Source organism: Drosophila mauritiana, chromosome 3R, assembly GCF_004382145.1.
Source record: "Drosophila mauritiana strain mau12 chromosome 3R, ASM438214v1, whole genome shotgun sequence".
In the NCBI taxonomy this organism is placed as follows: domain Eukaryota; kingdom Metazoa; phylum Arthropoda; class Insecta; order Diptera; family Drosophilidae; genus Drosophila; species Drosophila mauritiana.
The window spans coordinates 13,618,094-13,635,900 of NC_046670.1; the positions used below are offsets into that span (position 1 = coordinate 13,618,094).

The window sequence follows — 17,807 nt, forward strand, 5'->3', positions numbered from 1 at the left end:
CAATTATAAATGCATTCTTATATATATGCTTTAAATATAAAGTTTTCTTGCATTGCTTATAGTATATATTTGTCAAGTTTTTAAATAGCAATGCTATATTTGTATATAATATCAATTTTACCACTTTAATTTTAAACGTTTTCTCACTTAAGGGCACCGAGCATTTCTAATCAGTAAAATTAGGTTCAGTAAAATAAATTTCTGTTCTTATTCTTTGAGCGACCTCTTCACCTTTTCCAAACTGCCTTGACTTAAATTGATTGTGGTTGTGGGTTTAGTTGCGATTTAAGTGGGCGACAAGGTCGGCATTTGCATTGTCCTTTGGCCCTGTTAACATAATAATCAAACAATTTGCCGCCATGGGCAAATTAATACGCCACTAAATAAGATAAACTGCATGGCACTCCAGAATTATTTGCATTTTTATTACCCTTTTTGCCGGGGGACCCTTCATATAAGGCCGAAAACCGGCAGAGCGCCGCCGCAGAGAGCCGAAAAGCAACCGGTAGTTGTTCGCTGCCGACGTCTCTGTTGCGTCGCTGTTAACGGCAACGGCCGTGGCCCGAACGGACTTCGTTGCCAAGATATTTTGGCCAAAAACCCAGTCAGTCGGATGCTGCGGCCCGTTGCTGTAGCCGCCGCCGTCGCTCTTTCGGTTCTTAAGTTTTCGGATCTTTTGACGACGAAATAAAACGAGATATCGGAAAAACCATCAATTTACGCGTGCCCCTCAGTCATATTTTTTCGTTTCGGAGAATCATTTTACGTACCAGAATTAATCAGTGCCATACGCAAATAGTTAAAGCCATTAGTTCTGTGAGTGTGTGTATCAAATTAAGCCCAACGCGTTGCGGTCATTAATCAACATTTAGCACATGGTAAAAACTGATTAGCTATATTGCAATAAAACAACCTAAAAACAAAACGAAATCACATCTCAGAGAAAGTGAGTGAAAGATTGGAGGGGGAGTACAGTGAGTGCAATGCTCGCAAATGCGAAGACAGAGTGACAAAATCAAAACAGTTCAAAGCCATAAAAAATAAATGCATTCCGAAAAATGTGGCAGGCATCGTTTGATAAATTTAAATTAAACGTGTTTTAAATGCACAAACGATAGCCAGCCCGAGAGTCGAGAAATATAATTAATTGCCATTAGGCGGAATGAAAAGCCACGAACAGGAGCACCGAAACAGTTGTAAACAAGTTGAAAATAAATAAGGCATTATCGGGGCCTCGAGATCTCCAGATTGCCAGTGAAATCCATTGACCCGAAACACTAATGGTGCAGAATCTATAATAACATATTATGGCCTTATGCGAACCGGCTTGCCGAGCGCAAAATATGGAAAATAATAGTAAACCAAATACAAAACTCACACATTATGGACATGGGCGGGTGCATGGGCATAATTTTTTTTCGGTGGGATGCCACACGGTCGATCATCGGAATCATCGGACAACGAAACGAAAACAGAAAAATGAATAAATGAAAACCAGTTTGATCGAATATACAATATAATAAAACCAAATTCGACAGCATTCTTTTGGCTGTGCATATATTGTAGAAACTTTTTTATGATAATGATAATGAAAACGGCCAAAAACGGTCAACAGCGGTCAGCAGCAACAAATAACGAAAAATATAGCCAGAATGTGAACAGAACAGAAAACACTCATCATCTGAATGGAATGGAACTATGTTAATGTTATTAAGTCACCCGGTGTCCATTTGCCATCGTCGTCTCCTTATCCGCCTTATCCACCACCTGACCTTGAGCTTCTGGCTCGTTTCATTCGTTTGCCACCTGGTGTTGGGTGGGAGGCGGAGCGGCAGGTCCATCCTTCTGAGCCTTGTAGCAACATCCTTAAATTCATCCCGTGTACACAAATATTTTAAATAAATGCCACTTAGCAATTCAAATTAATTTTCAGCTTCCACTCGCCCTGAGCCTGGTCTTTCGCCTAGGACACGCCTGACTGCCGCCTGCCAGTTTCCCAGGATGCCAGGTAAACACACAGGACACAAACACGCTTTAAGACGCGCTCTCTAGGGTGGACCTTAGCGCAGGGGTAACAAAGCGCAAAGTTTACCAACTAAATTGTGTATATGTATAATTTATGGTAATTTAGTAAACTGGGCTAAGCTGCCTTAATGTTTCTATTTGACTTATTACTAAATTTGTTAAAATACATTATTTGTCTTGTATTTAATAATCACTTTTCTTGACGTTCTTTGAGGTGAACTATAGAACAGTGGATAATTGTAATTAATCGAAATATAACCCTAATTTGCACTGAGAACTTGTATATAACACGTTTACTGCAACTAATTAATACAAATTTCATTCAAAAGTCAAAGCCATAAGCAGACCATATAAAAACATTTTTTTATGAAACAGGAACCATTTCAGTTAGCAGTAAAAACACCAACTTTATTTAAATTTTAACAAATTTTGAAAAACAGTTTTATTCAAATAGCACATAGGGTCCACCTTGCCGCACAAATCCGTACACAAAATTTAATCCCACACTCATGACAACAGATTGCAAGTGGAGTGGCTCTGGCCTAAGTCGAAATTGATGAGCCCCCGTAAGGGGCGTTATGAAAACATTATTTGCGAGCGAAAGCTTCAAATGAGAATACATACGCAGAAGTCTGAAATTTCCAAAGAAATTCGAAAATAATAGTGCGTATACACACTCGACACACACAAAGACACACAACCCATGGCAGTCAAAATGCTGCCCACTAACAGTTCCGGTGTCCTGGCAACCGATCTGCAACTGTTTCACAATGAGAAATTCCTCTTAAATCTGACACAAGTGCTGAACATCTCCGCGGACAACCTGACCAGCCTCCTCCAGGGTCTGGAGCCGGAGGAGCTGCTGCCCACGGTGACCCCGATGACCCCCCTTTCACTGCTGGCCACGTTAAGCGTGGGCTACGCCCTCATATTTATCGCCGGCGTTTTGGGCAACCTCATCACCTGCATCGTCATTTCGCGGAACAACTTTATGCACACGGCCACCAATTTTTATCTGTTTAACCTGGCTATATCCGACATGATTTTGTTATGCTCAGGTGAGTGCAAAACTAAAATGTTCATGGTTTTTGAATTATAATTTAATTCAGTTCAGTAGTGCCAACAATAAAAGGAACTGAGGCATATTAAATTAAAATTTGTAAATAAACAAGAAAATATAGAGTGAGATATTCGGCAGATGCCCAAATCGATTTGCATTTTGACACCTCAGGCGTATTAACACAATTCAAATAAGCTAAAATTGCAGCTATTATTAAATATTTATAATAAACTAATTGCCATGTAGTTTAAAGTTTTTCATGCTATATACAGTATTTTCTATTGTTGTTGAGCGATTTTTGTATACAATCAAATAATCGTTGTAAATATCTATAATCCGATTTTGCCATATATTCGTATTATGCGTCTTATGTTCTTAGGAATGCCGCAGGACCTCTATAATCTCTGGCACCCGGATAATTATCCTTTCAGTGACAGCATCTGCATATTGGAGAGCGTTCTCTCGGAAACGGCGGCCAATGCGACAGTTCTGACCATTACCGCCTTCACAGTCGAGCGATATATTGCCATTTGTCATCCGTTCAGGTAAGGGAACCGGCATTCCACCCACTGCCCATTTCCATTTTGCCCCGAACTTGTCTAATTGGTTCTGCTTTCGATACAGGCAGCACACGATGTCCAAGTTGTCACGGGCCGTAAAGTTCATATTTGCCATCTGGATAGCTGCCCTTTTGCTGGCGCTGCCCCAAGCCATTCAGTTCTCCGTGGTGATGCAGGGCATGGGAACATCGTGCACGGTGCGTATGATTGATGCGAGGTCCTTAATCGTATGCCCAGCTATGAGTAACCTGGTTAATTGATTCGTCGAACCGGTCCTTTGATCCTTTGATTCATTATGGGGTTTCCGTATAGATAGTTCCAATAGAGCCTTTGCTTAAATTTACAAAAGTTGAAGAGCATGATAAAACAGCGACAATCCTTTACGAGGCTCGACTCAGTTTAGGCAATCAAATTTACAGCCATTGCCTTCCGGCTGTGGCTGTAAGCCAAAACCATATCGTATCGCATGCGAATACATATATATTATTTTTGTGAAATGCCTGCTGCAGATGAAAAACGACTTTTTCGCCCATGTGTTTGCTGTGTCGGGCTTCCTGTTCTTTGGCGGACCCATGACGGCCATCTGCGTGCTCTATGTCCTCATCGGGGTGAAGTTGAAGCGGAGCCGACTCCTGCAGGCGCTTCCCAGGCGATGTTACGATGTAAACCGGGGGATAAGCGCCCAGACGCGAGTCATCCGGATGCTGGGTAAGCAGGATATGAAATATCCGAAATAACTCATGGTTGCATCAGACGCCCTTATCCAACTTTTCCAGTGGCGGTGGCCGTGGCCTTCTTCATCTGCTGGGCCCCCTTTCACGCCCAGCGGCTGATGGCGGTCTATGGATCCACCTCGGGCATCGAGTCCCAGTGGTTCAACGACGTGTTCAGCATCCTCGACTATACGTCCGGTGTTCTCTACTTCCTCTCAACGTGCATCAACCCGCTGCTCTACAACATCATGAGCCACAAGTTTCGTGAGGCTTTCAAGGTGAGTTTCGCCTGCAGGACATTCATTTCTATAGTTTGCTTGAGGAAATTGGCAAAATGCTTCAAGTTACAAGTTTATTAAAAGAGAAATTAAAGATCAAATTTGTATTTAATCGCTTTTTAGGTAACTTTGGCTAGACACTTTGGACTGGGTGGCAAAAATCAGGGAAGGGGGCTTCCTCATACCTACAGCGCTCTTCGGCGTAATCAAACGGGCTCATTGCGGCTGCACACAACGGTGAGTACACTGAGAAAAATTACACAATTATCAGTCCATATATGCACTTGTATTGTATTATGTGGCATTATTTAAGAGTAAAATGAAAAGAATTTCCCAACATGAAATTAGAATCGCAAGACTTTTTAAAACCACTATAAGATGTTTATTGCTTAACTTATTTTCTTGTCTGGCGACTGCACTTTTCCTTTCTGATTATCCCTGCATTCCTTGATTTCCTCCTGCAGGACAGCGTTCGCACCACAATGACTTCCATGGCGACGACCACCACAGGGCTAAATGGCTCTGCCAATAGCAGTGGCAATGGAACGACAACGGGTCAGTCGGTGCGCCTGAACCGCGTGTCCTTGGACAGTGTCCAGATGCAGGGTCAGAATCGCGGCCGGCCAGAGCTCTTCGATAATCCGCGTCGAATGCTCCAGACGCAAATATCGCAGCTGTCATCGGTGGGCGATGCCCATTCGCTCCTGGAGGAGGATTTGCAGTTTGTCGGGGAGCCACTGCAACGACAGCCCACGATGTGCTCCATTGACGAGCTCACAGATGACTTGGCCATCTCGCGGTCACGCCTCAAACTTACGCGCATTACCCGTCCACCAGGAGCTGTCACGGGAGGCGTGGCAGGAGGCGGCACAACGGGGGGCTCGGGGGGCGTGAGTGGTGACGAGTCGAGTGGCAAAGTGCGCAAGGCGAAAGTGAAAGTGCTCAAGAGCTCAAGCGCGTTGAAGGGTCTCAGGGCCAAATTCAATTGGCGTGCCAGACGCAAAGGCAGCCACAAACCGCACGAAAAGGGGGCGACGACGGTGAATGGAGGCGACGCTGAAGAGCGGGCCGCCTTTTAAAGGGGGTAACACGGGGGTCAGCATATCCTCCATCTGTACTCGATAAGCGAAGGAGTCCATTCCAGTGCCACCTACGTACATTACACACACACAACTGTGATACGAGCAGCAAGCGCCACTCCAGCTTGTTTGTGTTTTAATTTAGACAAATATTCCACGTTGGGGTCAATTAACTATATGGTTGTCCTTACCAATAACCGTAATATAGCCCAAAGCTATAGTTTGAATTATAGTTATAGTGCACGTAATCGAATAAAATATGTAGTTCATAATCAGTTTAAAAAGTCGACCGATGTTTCATTTATAAAAAAAAACAAAAAAATAGTGGACTTTTGATAAATAAAATGAATTTACACGAAAATAGTATTCATTAGACAACAACAGCAGTAGCCACCCTCGCACACTTCTCCAGTGCGTTTCGTCACTATGTGGAGTACAGTGTGGAGTTAAGTATCAATACATATTAAGGGTGATACCCAAATGGTTTTATAATGCAATTTAAATATAAAAGCGATCTTAATTTTTTAAACAGCTGACCGACTTTGTTAAACACAATATATTAGCAGTCCCATAGAAACGGTTATCTATATGTCAGTTGTTCAATATCCATTAATTACATTTCTCTTAGAGAACAGACAGCCATCTAAAAGTAATTATTTATTTCCCATTTAATGAATATATTTTTTTTGAATGAGTGTGGATCAAGTGGGGATTATCAAGAAGAGGGTTCAATGGGCGTCTGGCTAATGACTGTCAGTAAAAAGCGGGCACTGCATCATAATCCCTGGCCATTAAGATGTTTATCTGGCGCACAAATTCGCTTTTTGGTCTGGAGTCTAGACAGTGGATGAAAGCCATTCTCGCGATTGGCCAACATTCGCTGAAAACCGCCGTTGGTGACTAATTAGCATGCCATAACGCAGTTTCCCAGTGCATTTAGTTTAAATTCCAGCAAATGCAATTTGTCAGGCTCTGCGTGTGTGCAGCCCAAAATGAATGGCTTTTAATTCATAAAGTGCAGCATATGTTGGCAAAATGTGGCTGAAACGAGTAACTGAAACCACAAAAAGTTTCCTTAATTTGCCCAACAGTTGCAGAATTAATGTTCATTTTCGGTTGCACTTGGGTAAGCACAATTTAGATCCTAGTTCACATTTAGCTGGCGAAGTATTGCGAAGACCAAGAGGCTTATGCAACATCAAACCGTTGGTTGAGGTTTTAAACTAATTGGCTGATTTTTCTTTGCTTAAGTTAAAATCCGTATTTTACCAAAGGTGTTACAAAATTCTTTGGTAATTCATTGGAAATATCAGTGTTACATGTACTACTTCTATGTCAGATGCAATTATTAAATCCTAGACCGGTGAAGCGTAAATTTTATAAAATTGTCATTGAATACCAAAATCGATTCATATAAATTCTACAACAACAAGAAGAACAAATTTGGTTTGGCTACTCTTGGTATTTAGACAATATTGTCAACTCCCTAATGCCACATACAAGATGCTAATCCGTCACACACGCCCAGTCGATCCACTTTTTTATGGCCGGCGACCGAAACGACTTTCTGCGTCTGTTTGTCTGGGTCGGGACCCTTTTCCATCAATGGTCGACCATCATTTATGCGACATAAAAGTCAAAGGCTGTCAAATAGTTTCGATGAACTTCATCATTTTTATGTGCACGGCGAAAATAGCAACGAAAACTCGTAGATAACCATTCCTTTGCCAGCCACACAATAAATTTGAGTGGGTTTCATTTTGTGCAAATTTACTATCACTTGTCTCGATGGTATAGTAGACTGAAAGCAATTGAAGCATTCAATTTACGGGTTGGCCTAAAAGCCTTTTCTGCTCCTATTTTAAATTCCCCGATGAGCCTTTGTTCATATCACGCATACGCAGTGTGTGCCGCACTCAGGCACTGCGACCGTCATAACGCATAAATAAGAAATAAATAAGCAATTCTGTGGCGAGGCGATGGCGATGGCAGCACCAAAATAAAGCCAAGCCGATCCCACTGACTGTGCAATAAACTCTCAATTTCATTTATATGTATGAGCCATGTTAGCAATTCAAATGGACGATGTGCCAGATTCACTAAACCATCGATAGCCGCATATATGTACACACAATGTGTATGAGGTGGGCGTGCTGAAGCAATTAAGCCATAAAATACTGTTGCCTACTTTCCGCGGACATCGATTTACGCCTCCCTCCAAATCGGTGGAAAAATTAAATGGAATTTATAAGCTGCAAAATCGCCTGAGCACCAACCACTTAACCCCCACCGATGGCTTTGCATAAGAGTCTATTAATTAGGAGCTTGCCCAGCCAGGCGCACATGTTGCAATTCATAGAGTGTATGTTAGGGTTTACTAAGCTAAAAAGATTTTAAAAAAATAACTGACAAACTTCACTAACTACGCTATGGTTCTTGATGATTTTTTAAGGATGTTAGTAGCCATCATTTCTTTACTAAATAGAAGTTAAGTAAACAGTTTCTGTAACTTAATGTATATGGGAATGTTTTATATGAAGCGAAGTCCGTTTTTGGTCCACCCTAATGCATTCACGCACATATGCGTTTGGAAACATACGCGGCAGTGAGTTTCGCACTTTACTGGGTCTGAACCGGTTCATCCAACATATATCGAATCCCTCTTGCTATGGAGAAGATGGCTGTGCTGGCGGATCCACTTGGCACGTGCGGATTGATGCCTCCATTTGGAAAGTGTGCTAAGGACATGGCGTCGATGTGATATGTTTGACTTTTCGCCAGGGCTCTGTGCCGCAGCTTTATGTATTTGCTCAGTACAATCCCCATGCCTTTCATCCTATAGCCCTGGCCAAGGATCTGGTTTCTTGGCTTTGTGGGTGTTGTCGCTGCGATGGAAATGGCATTGTTTTGCGCATTTCACACGTACTTACTCCTCGTGGGAGTGTACTCATAAAAGCGAATTTGATCGGGTCTGACAGGAGGAAGGAGCTCAATATAGTCGGATTGCCTAAACACCAACTAAACCGCAATTCAATCGCTGACTCGTCTTTTCCCAGGCGACGCCTTTATTGCCGAGTCACTTAAGCTTCCTTCCGGCAAAGAGAATCCAACAAATTTATATGGTAGTTGGAATTGGGCTCTCAAGATAATAAGATAATCATGTAAATATTTTAATTAAATACATGTAATTTAATAATGAGTAAGCAGTGACTAAAAATGTATAACCACTCCCTAAATCCAGAATCGGAGCATCAAAATGAATACAATACCCACTTTATATACAGATCGATTTCTTAACTAGTTTTCTGATAACATCAGGAATTCGTTGAATATATTTTAAAACCTTTCGATGTCGAACAGCAAACTCTGAAGTAAAGTAAATAATTCTTAACAAAACACCAAAATCAGCTCCTCAAATGGCACAAGCTATCGCTTATTCATACATACATATACTTTTTATATGCATTTAATATATGCCACACTTTTTTTGAAGGCGTGCGACCCTGCCGGCAAATCAAAAAGCTATTTTTGACTGAATTATAAATAGCTGACAGTTGCCATAATTATGATTCATGATGCATAAAGAAGGGGCTTAAGGCCTAACTGTCAAAGAATGCATATTTTAAGGTTAATTTTAGTCTAAGCTTTAAGTATATATAAAAAATAGGCGGTTATCATATTCAAAAGAGTCTGTATAATTCCATTGACCAATCGCGCGCCAATAACCAATGGCAAATCTACGATTCTGGTTTATCTCAGACCAGCATCAATGGTTTCGCAAAATATTAATCGGAACGCCCAAAGAATTTGCCCAAAAACCAGTTATTTGGAAGTCTGCATATATTTCGTGTTTGATATGATAATCATTTTTTGATCAGATTCTTAACTAAGCAAGCAATGGATGCAGGTAAATCAAAACATTCTGGAAATAAACCAATAAAACAAATGTTATTTTCTTTACATTTTAACCTTTTAGCGGGAATTGCTCTTTTCAATCTTAAATCAGAGCTATTAATAACACATTTCCTTTTAATTGCTACGGATCTAATGGAATATCAAAGGCATAGACTTCGCAAAGACGTGGGACCATAAATGCATTCAGAATCCGGAATTTAATGCTCGCTACCAAAACAAGACCGCAAATTTATGACTGGCTGTTAAAAAATACAGTCTAGCACAAAGAAATTATTGAATCGAATGGCGGCATAACAATCCTAATTAATTGTAAACAAGCCATGAAAAACATCAGCTCACAGCACACACACCCTTGGCAATTGTAGCTCATTTGCGTGGCACGTCGGTGAGTGTGAGTGTGAATGCGAGTGCGAATGTGAGTGTAAATGTGAATGAGCGGTGGGTGTTGCTTTGTGGGTGGTTCTACGCATTGCGATCCCTTTTTTGCTGCACCATGCCGTGTAAGTGTGTGCGTGAGAGCAAAGAGTGACGGCTTCGTCGACGGTTTCCATTTGTACGATATACAATAATATTTTGATTGACTTGCCCCCAACAAAAGTGAAATGAGCAGCACAACAAAGTGGCATTTGATTTACGCCGACACGGAAAACAAGTTGTTAAGCCGAAGCAGTCCGCTAACCGTTTATTCGAATGCGATAAGTTCCATTCGCTGGCTAGGTTTGTTCGTTGTGAAGTACAAAGGATGAATGAATGATGAGTTTGATGAGATGGAATGGATTATCAGTTTCAAGAAATGTATGACTAACAAAACATGAATAGGAATTCATTTAGGCATGCTACTGTGAGTGGAGTCACTTGGCTTATCAAGTTTTATTAAACAAATAATAAATCTTGTAAATTATGAATAAAATGCAGATAAAATAAAAATTAAGAATAAAAATAAAAATCATTTAAAAATATTTGTAAACTGCAATTTATGTTATTTTACATTGAACAAAATTATAGCTCAATTTTTATTTATTTATAATTAGTTATTTATGATGATTATGATGACTTATAGAGCATTGATATTTTCACTTAACAAACTGACCAACTCAATTGTGTTGATATGTGCAATTCTATATTTAAATGTGTGTTCTACGATTTTTCCGTGGAATGGGCAACGCAGACGCCACTGCCGTCTAAAGAGTCAAATACCTCATCCGTCAATAAAATTATGATTCATTGTTTGGCGGCATCGTAGCGAACGCCTTCGTGTATTTTGGCCCAGATCAAAGTGTAGCCATCGGGAATATTGTAAACATCTTAATTTGCATATAAATACGCATGAGGCATTTCTGTGTAATTTTTTGGAAAAGATTTATATGACCGCGAGGAAATTTGCGTTTGTGCGCGGATTTATTTATGGCCTGACGAGAGGTCGGGGAAGCCGCACAGATTTGTCAGTTCATTAAAAATGAAGCGTATGTAAAATGTTAATGAATTTTGCGTAAATGAAGCGCCCACCACAATTGTCAGCCAGCTTGGACAGGCGTGACCAAAAGATGTCACATTGCGGGCAGTTCAAAGTCGTTAATCTAGCAAACCTGACTGTTAGTTTCACTGAAACAAAAACAAAGTTGATTAGCATTTTGTCGGTAATAAAGGTTATTTACTTCATTGCATCAAAGTAACTTACACTCCTACTAATTATTCACTCTTTCATCTTTTCAGTTGTCTTAAACGCAAAAATATAATAAAATACACATTAATTAATTTGAAGAGTTTTTTACTTAGAATGTTTATTAAAAGTTTAATTGCACTCAGGCCGTGAGGTTCGCATCTAATTAAAATGCAGCAAACGCAGTGCAGAGTGCTGCACAATTTGTTGGGTTATAAATTCAAATAAGTGTCGAAGCGGCAACCCAGCCCGCTGGCATCGAAACTTTTCCAATAAACGTAGCTTATCGGGATGTCGGACTCGGTTCAGGCCGGGCTAAGACAAATGCTCGGCGCATGGCATAAACAAGAGAAGGCTAAAGGAACGGAGCTGCAGAATCTGGGAAATGCGTTAACGGATATTGCTCTTCGCAATCACAAAAACCAAACGAAATGGTTTTGCCATTATTTACCACCGGCAAATTAAGTATACGCAGCGTGCTCACGAGCCACGTTGCCCAATAATTGCAGTGCAGTTAAATTAGCTGTTAACTTCGTGGCTCTTTGATATTTGGCGAATTGCATAACAGGAAACTAAATACCACTCAGTTGAAAAAACATTTTTCCTCATCTAGCCAAGCGCCATTTGTTACCGAACATTTGCTATTTGTTTTGCCATTTTTTGTGTATTTATGAGCCTGTTTGGAAAGCGAAGAACAAATGGCCATAAATCAAGGACCTCATTCCGGCCACAGACAATGTTAGTAGTTATCATAAAAAAACTAAAAAAATGTAGTAGAAACTATTGGCGGCACACGAATACATACCGTTTAATTAAAGTACTTTAACTGCATTTTAAAGTCGCATGGGCTTACCCTACCATAGAGTTCACTCACATCACGTATACGCCATGCATGCTCATGCCGAAGGAAAACGAGAGCGACAGCGCGTGTGGGATTTTAATTACAGACAGTCGCGCCATTAAAGGCTTTTATGGCACTTCTTTACCAACAATTTTACTGCCAGCGACAAGCCAAAATAAATTTTATGCACTTTTTCACAACAAGGATCAAGGAGATACGAGTAGTGGCATCAGGACGACATTCAGAGCCGTAATCTGCATACAACTATAATCCGACGACGGTCAACTGCTTTTGCCAATAAATAAGTAAATTGCAAACATTTTATACACTTTCAAATACTTGAAATCAAAATTTTGTTGTTTTTTTGCCTGTACTAGTATTTATATTCCTCTGCTCCACTAGACTCAAGAGCTTAATTGCTTTTCTATTGAGATACTTAAAATGCTTTTGGCTTAGCTCTGTCTGTCTGTATGCCATTCACAAACAAATATAGATTTATATAAATATTAAAAATCAAGCCATTAGATGAGTAAAGAGTGGAAATATTTCTAATAAACTAAGCTATTCAACAGCAGTCTTTCGTATAGTGGCTAAACAAATTTATAAATAGAATTATTTTTCTATTTTATAGATACAATTTAACGAGAGGCTTACATTATTTTCAGTAGGTGCGGAAATATAAAAAAAATTAAAAATTTAAAGGAGTTCGTAAAAAGCTTAATGTACGTGTGTTTATTATTAAAGCAAATAGGCTCTTTATTATTAAAGCACAAAAGTGAGTGGTTCTTTAACACAATCAACTTTTGCATGGTTCATTTAATATTTTTTTTCCGCTTTCATTTCGTTCAATATTGCCAATAGTTCTCGATTTGCATAGCCCATTAAGTGTCGCAAGTTGCCTGTGAATGGGGAGTAGCCATGGAAACGGTGCGCACATCCTTCGACCGGTCCTTTAAGTGGCACTTTAATTTAAACGAGCGCTTAATGTGCCTTTAATTAGGAGATCCGCCTGCACCGCGCCCTTGGGTTGATTGAATGTTTGCCGTTGAAATTGAGATTAATGGTGGGGCGGAGGAGCCGGACCGGAAAAGCGGTCTCCGTTCATATATAACACAAACGAGGTTACATCCTGGCATTTCGGTTCTTCTTCGTTTTGTCTTTTATTTACCCCAAGGTTGGCGAGTCCATCCATCCAATTGGGCTGTTTTTTGTCTCGCCGCTGACAAAATGCAATATTAATCATGTCGAGAGCCCTCCCGCTTGCTGAAATTCCGGCTGATTTCCCTCAGCACCGTTCAGGAGACAGCCAATTCAATTAGCAGCTAATGAAGTAATTTCGCCAGGTCACCAATTAATTTGGTTCATTCTTAAGCCATCGCAGTGCGCTTCAACAGGTTTTGTGGTCATAAAAGTTTGCCTGCAGCAAATTGGGAAAATATTCCATACGACTGCCATTTTAGATGTCTGATAGCGAGCGTCAACACTTAAACATGCGAATGTCAATCCTGTCTTGCCATTTTTTCCCACCAGGATTTTATGGTGTTTCGCAGGATAGGCAATTATTTTTTATTGGCCGACCAGCATGTGAGTACATATAAATGGTAATCACAAGCCGAAAAATTCATGCGGCCGTTTTCCTTCTTCATTTGTCATAAATAATTGATTTTGATATAAAAATTAAAAGAAATTACTTTAATAGCTTTAATAAATTAACAACGAACCTTGTTGTTACTTAGTTTTAAACAAAGCCGTGTCGATAAATTTCAGAAAAGCTCAAGACGCGTTTAATTTAAAGTTGCTTTTATTTTGATTACAAATGGCTTGGTTCTCACCCATTCGCTGCTAAAAGAGGCAAACTTATTTGCCTGGCCCACGGCCAACTATTCATACACTGAACAAAACAACATAGAATGTATTATTTTCCTACTATTAGTTATCTAATTTTTTTTATTTACTTAAATAAATAAAAAGTATGAAATTAATATCAAAATATAAATGCATTTAAAAGTATTTTGCAAGTTGAAATGCTGAGTTGGATCAGCTGAAATCACTCCGATTAAAAAAAGTACAATCCACTTCAGATATCCATCAATTATTTCTTCGAGTGCAGACCTCTGCGGCATGGGCAAACTTTATGGCACACAGGGGCATAGACAATGGCCAAATGAGATGGCTTGCATTGGTAACAGACTCCGGTCGGATGGCCAATTTTGACGCCTGCAGCTGTTACAGTTTCAGATCCAGAAGTTGGCCGTCTGCTTGATTCGACCCGATGTTCATTATCTCGTCTCAATTGGGCCTCGTACAATGCATTAATAGTTGGGCGGCCCAGACAAGTCAATTGTGGTGCGACCTTGGCGCGTGGCGGCTAAACGCTTCTTAAAGATTCCGGCAAACTGATATTTAACCTTAAATCGCCGCTGACCCGCGCCATTTACGAGCGAAATCAAATCGAAACAGTCGCATATAAAGATAAATCGTTGCCATGGTGGCGGCAGATTATTGGGGCCCAAGTTGAACTTTCATTGCTGCTGCAAAATATTGTCATTTATTGTGCGAATGATAGCGATAATTCAGCGATGCCGAATCGGAATTTATGCAGTCCCATGGGCCACAGCCCAGCACATGTCGTCATCATTTTTTCCGTTTTTGCGTATTGGCCTCGGGTCATTTGAATGATTCTGATTGACTTTCGAGCGTCCTCCTAATCGGTTACACAGCGCTATCAATTCCACTCGTAAACAATTTCGGAGAGTGTCCTGTTTACGTCAGATCTTGTCAACAAAAGCCGTGTTTGATGTCCCTCGTGCTGGCCACAGAGCATAAACACTTTTGGCCATATAAAATCCCAGCCAAACGGAATTAAACAAACACTAGCGCTCCGTTAGTTGTTTCCGGTTCCGCTATTTCATTGGTCGCCCAGCCAGAAAGTATGCAATGAAATGTTTCCCTCGTGTGGGATAATAAACACATAAATATGAACAGAGTTTCTCCTCAAGGTCGAAATCTGGCAATCAACGGATTTAGTTACAATCGAAGCCAATCATGTGCGTGTGCCGAGAAACAAGCCATAAAAATTCACATAAAATATAATTGAAAGTCTTGTTAGTTCCTCTTTGAATAACTTTGCCTGTGGAGTCTTTTAGGCCCTTGACACTTTAAGAAAATATATTGTTATACTCGTTAATCGTATGCTTGATTCGTTGGAAAGTATGTAATCGGTAGAGGAAAGTGATTTTGACCATATAAAATGTACATAACCTAGATCTGGAACTTATCTGGAAAATGTAGCCATAAAATTCAGACACCCAACAGATTCTTTCTCAAACCCACAAAAAATGGCCACTCCCGAGCTTCTATTTTTTGAAAACTTTGGAACTATGTTATTTTACACTCGAAAAACGATTAATTTAGAAATCTAATTAAAAAATACATTTTCTAGAATAACAATTCGCATCAATCATTGAAATCGTTATAAAATTAGCTTGTCGTTTGTAAGTAGTTCATATTTTGCCAAAACAGATATTTGATAAATATTGTATAAACGTTACAATTTAATCGACATTTACGTTAATCGACATTTACAAGCTACCGACTTCAGCTGAAAGCGTGCGCAAATAAAGAACTGCACGGGCGAGACATTTTATTTGTTTAACAGTGGTATTTTGTTTGGATTCTACATGAAATTAGTAGAACAATGCAGTTGCATACATTATTGCATTATTGCAAGTGTTCAGAACAATTGCCGTAGCATCTTAGCAAATTTGCTGGGTCTGTTCAAAACAATAGTGCCGCAGACTCGAAGTTCGTATAAATAGGGGATTTATCGGAGGAAAAGGTAGTTCTGGATCAAGCAGAGTAAAACTATCACGAAATCATCATGCAGTCTTCCACTTTCCTGATGGCCATCTTGGTGGTTTCCCTACTGATGCTGATCAGCACTCCGGCAACTGAGGCCACCTTCTTCCTAATCGCCTGCATGCTGCGGTCACCACTTTGCCCCTGGATTACCACAACAACTGCCACCACCACAGCCTGATAAGGACTCTCCTCTCCATTGCCGATAAACATATATATTTGAAAAATGAAAATAAAATAAGCCATTGTAGTTGCATAAGAGTATACCATCTTGTTCAATTTATTTATCGGATTTGATTTATCGGAAGGAAAGGTAGTTCTGGATCCAGCAGAGTAAAACTATCATGAAATGCAGTCTTCTACTTTCCTGATGGCCATCTTGGTGGTTTCCCCACTGATGCTGATCAGCATTCCAGCAACTGAGCCCACCTTCTTCATAATCGCCTGCATGTTGCGGTCACCACTTTGTCCCTACAAAAGTGTCTCCCAATGCCGATAAACATATATATTTTTGGAAAATTAAAATAAAATAAACCATTGTAGTTGCATAAGAGTACACCACCTTGTTCAACTATTTGTCAAATTATGGCAAAAAAAATTATATTTTTAGGTTTGCTAAAACTTTGAAAGGAACAACCATAACTATTCCTAGTTACCAATCCCCTCAGAAAAAAATTACACAAATTTTTTTTCACTTGTACTTTTTTCAAAAATATCATAGGCAATCACAATTCCTATGGGGAAATCATTTGACCACCTGAGCCTTGTTGACCATTGGCCATTTGATGTTTGCGATCCCCGCGTCCAAACCTTCTAACGTCCAGTATTTCCGGCTCCAGCTGTGCAGCAGCGGACAAGTCATTGACATCGTTCAGCAGATAACGCGGTCGGCGGTGCTGAAGGATTCCCGGAAGTTATTCAGGGCCGAAATAAATGCCATCCACTGCTCCCTGGCGTAGTTCACCCGGTAGTTGCCCAATTGATTTGCGTCAATCTGAATCCAGCTGGCCTCTTGGCGTTCCTCCAGATTCTCCAGCATGCGTACTAAGGCGGCTCCCTTGGGGTAGGTGATGGTATCGAAGTACTCCGTGATCTCGGCTAAACTCTCAACGGACTTGAAAATCGGATGGGAGGCTAAGGTGGCATCAATGGTCAGCACCGGGTGCAGTTCCTCAATCACGAACTGATTGTCCATATCCCATTCCGGATGCATTTGCTTTACCCTCCTGTACTCAAGGAATGATGCGAAACCCCCGTTTAGCCACAGGTTAATGGCTAGCACGTTTTGTTATAATAAATATTACTGTCATACTATCTTGCGGCATGTGTTTATGAACAATTGCCGAAACATCTTAGCAAATTTGCTGGGTCTGTTTAAAACAATTGCTCTTCAGACCCGAACTTCGTATAAATGGGGAATCGATCGGATGAAAATTTAGTTCTGAATCAAGCACTGTAAAATTATCACTATGCAGCCTTTCACTTTCCTGATGGCCATCTTGGCGGTTTCCCTACTCCTGCTGTTCAGCACTCCGGAAACTGAGGGTACTTTCATCTTTGTCGCCTGCTTGTTGCGGTCACCAATGTGCCCATGGATTACAACCGCGACCACCAAGAAGAGTGATAGTGCAAGTGCTGGTGGAAGTTCTGGTGGAAGTTCTGGTGGAAGTTCTGGTGGAAGTTCTGGTGGAACTGATGGTGGTGGAAAGTAATGAAAATTGAAGGAAATTAAAACCATTTTAATTGCATCAGAGTATACCATTTTTTTCTGGGAAAATTATCAGAGGGATTAGCCGTAATTCATTAGGAAAGAGGATT

The 17,807-nt window shown here is 40.4% G+C and overlaps 3 protein-coding genes across 10 annotated transcripts; all 3 read left to right on the plus strand.

Moving 5' to 3' along the window:
- Positions 1-624: 624 nt before the first annotated feature.
- LOC117144999 (pyrokinin-1 receptor) lies at positions 625-5,977 on the plus strand. 8 transcript variants are annotated; one of them, XM_033310481.1, is made up of 9 exons: positions 625-946; positions 1,934-2,008; positions 2,466-3,083; positions 3,465-3,630; positions 3,710-3,842; positions 4,155-4,353; positions 4,422-4,636; positions 4,760-4,873; positions 5,101-5,977. In XM_033310481.1, the coding sequence occupies exons 3-9, from the start codon at positions 2,729-2,731 to the stop codon at positions 5,713-5,715; spliced, it is 1,797 nt and encodes a 598-aa protein (XP_033166372.1). In that variant the 5' UTR covers positions 625-946; positions 1,934-2,008; positions 2,466-2,728; the 3' UTR covers positions 5,716-5,977. The 8 variants fall into 8 exon arrangements, with proteins under 8 accessions (XP_033166372.1, XP_033166371.1, XP_033166374.1 ...); XM_033310480.1 differs by having other exon boundaries at positions 625-878; XM_033310483.1 differs by having other exon boundaries at positions 625-878; positions 2,545-3,083.
- Positions 5,978-15,964: 9,987 nt separating this feature from the next.
- LOC117144213 lies at positions 15,965-16,253 on the plus strand. The gene has a single exon (XM_033309263.1). It carries the CDS (start codon positions 16,012-16,014, stop codon positions 16,168-16,170), a length of 159 nt encoding a protein of 52 aa, XP_033165154.1. The 5' UTR covers positions 15,965-16,011; the 3' UTR covers positions 16,171-16,253.
- A 1,167-nt stretch (positions 16,254-17,420) lies between these two features.
- Positions 17,421-17,742, plus strand: LOC117142892. The gene has a single exon (XM_033307169.1). The coding sequence runs from the start codon at positions 17,459-17,461 to the stop codon at positions 17,699-17,701; it is 243 nt and encodes an 80-aa protein (XP_033163060.1). The 5' UTR covers positions 17,421-17,458; the 3' UTR covers positions 17,702-17,742.
- The last annotated feature ends 65 nt before the right edge of the window (positions 17,743-17,807 follow it).

What these genes read in the sequence shown, in the direction of transcription:
- LOC117144999 (XM_033310482.1), top strand. Translation starts at nt 2,729, where the DNA reads ATGGCAGTCAAAATGCTGCCCACTAACAGTTCCGGTGTCCTGGCAACC. An exon ending in AGTTTCGTGAGGCTTTCAAG is followed by an intron (nt 4,637 to 4,759) that starts GTGAGTTTCGCC and finishes ATCGCTTTTTAG; the next exon opens with GTAACTTTGGCTAGACACTT. An exon ending in CATTGCGGCTGCACACAACG is followed by an intron (nt 4,874 to 5,100) that starts GTGAGTACACTG and finishes TTCCTCCTGCAG; the next exon opens with GACAGCGTTCGCACCACAAT.
- LOC117144213 (XM_033309263.1), top strand. Translation starts at nt 16,012, where the DNA reads ATGCAGTCTTCCACTTTCCTGATGGCCATCTTGGTGGTTTCCCTACTG.
- LOC117142892 (XM_033307169.1), top strand. Translation starts at nt 17,459, where the DNA reads ATGCAGCCTTTCACTTTCCTGATGGCCATCTTGGCGGTTTCCCTACTC.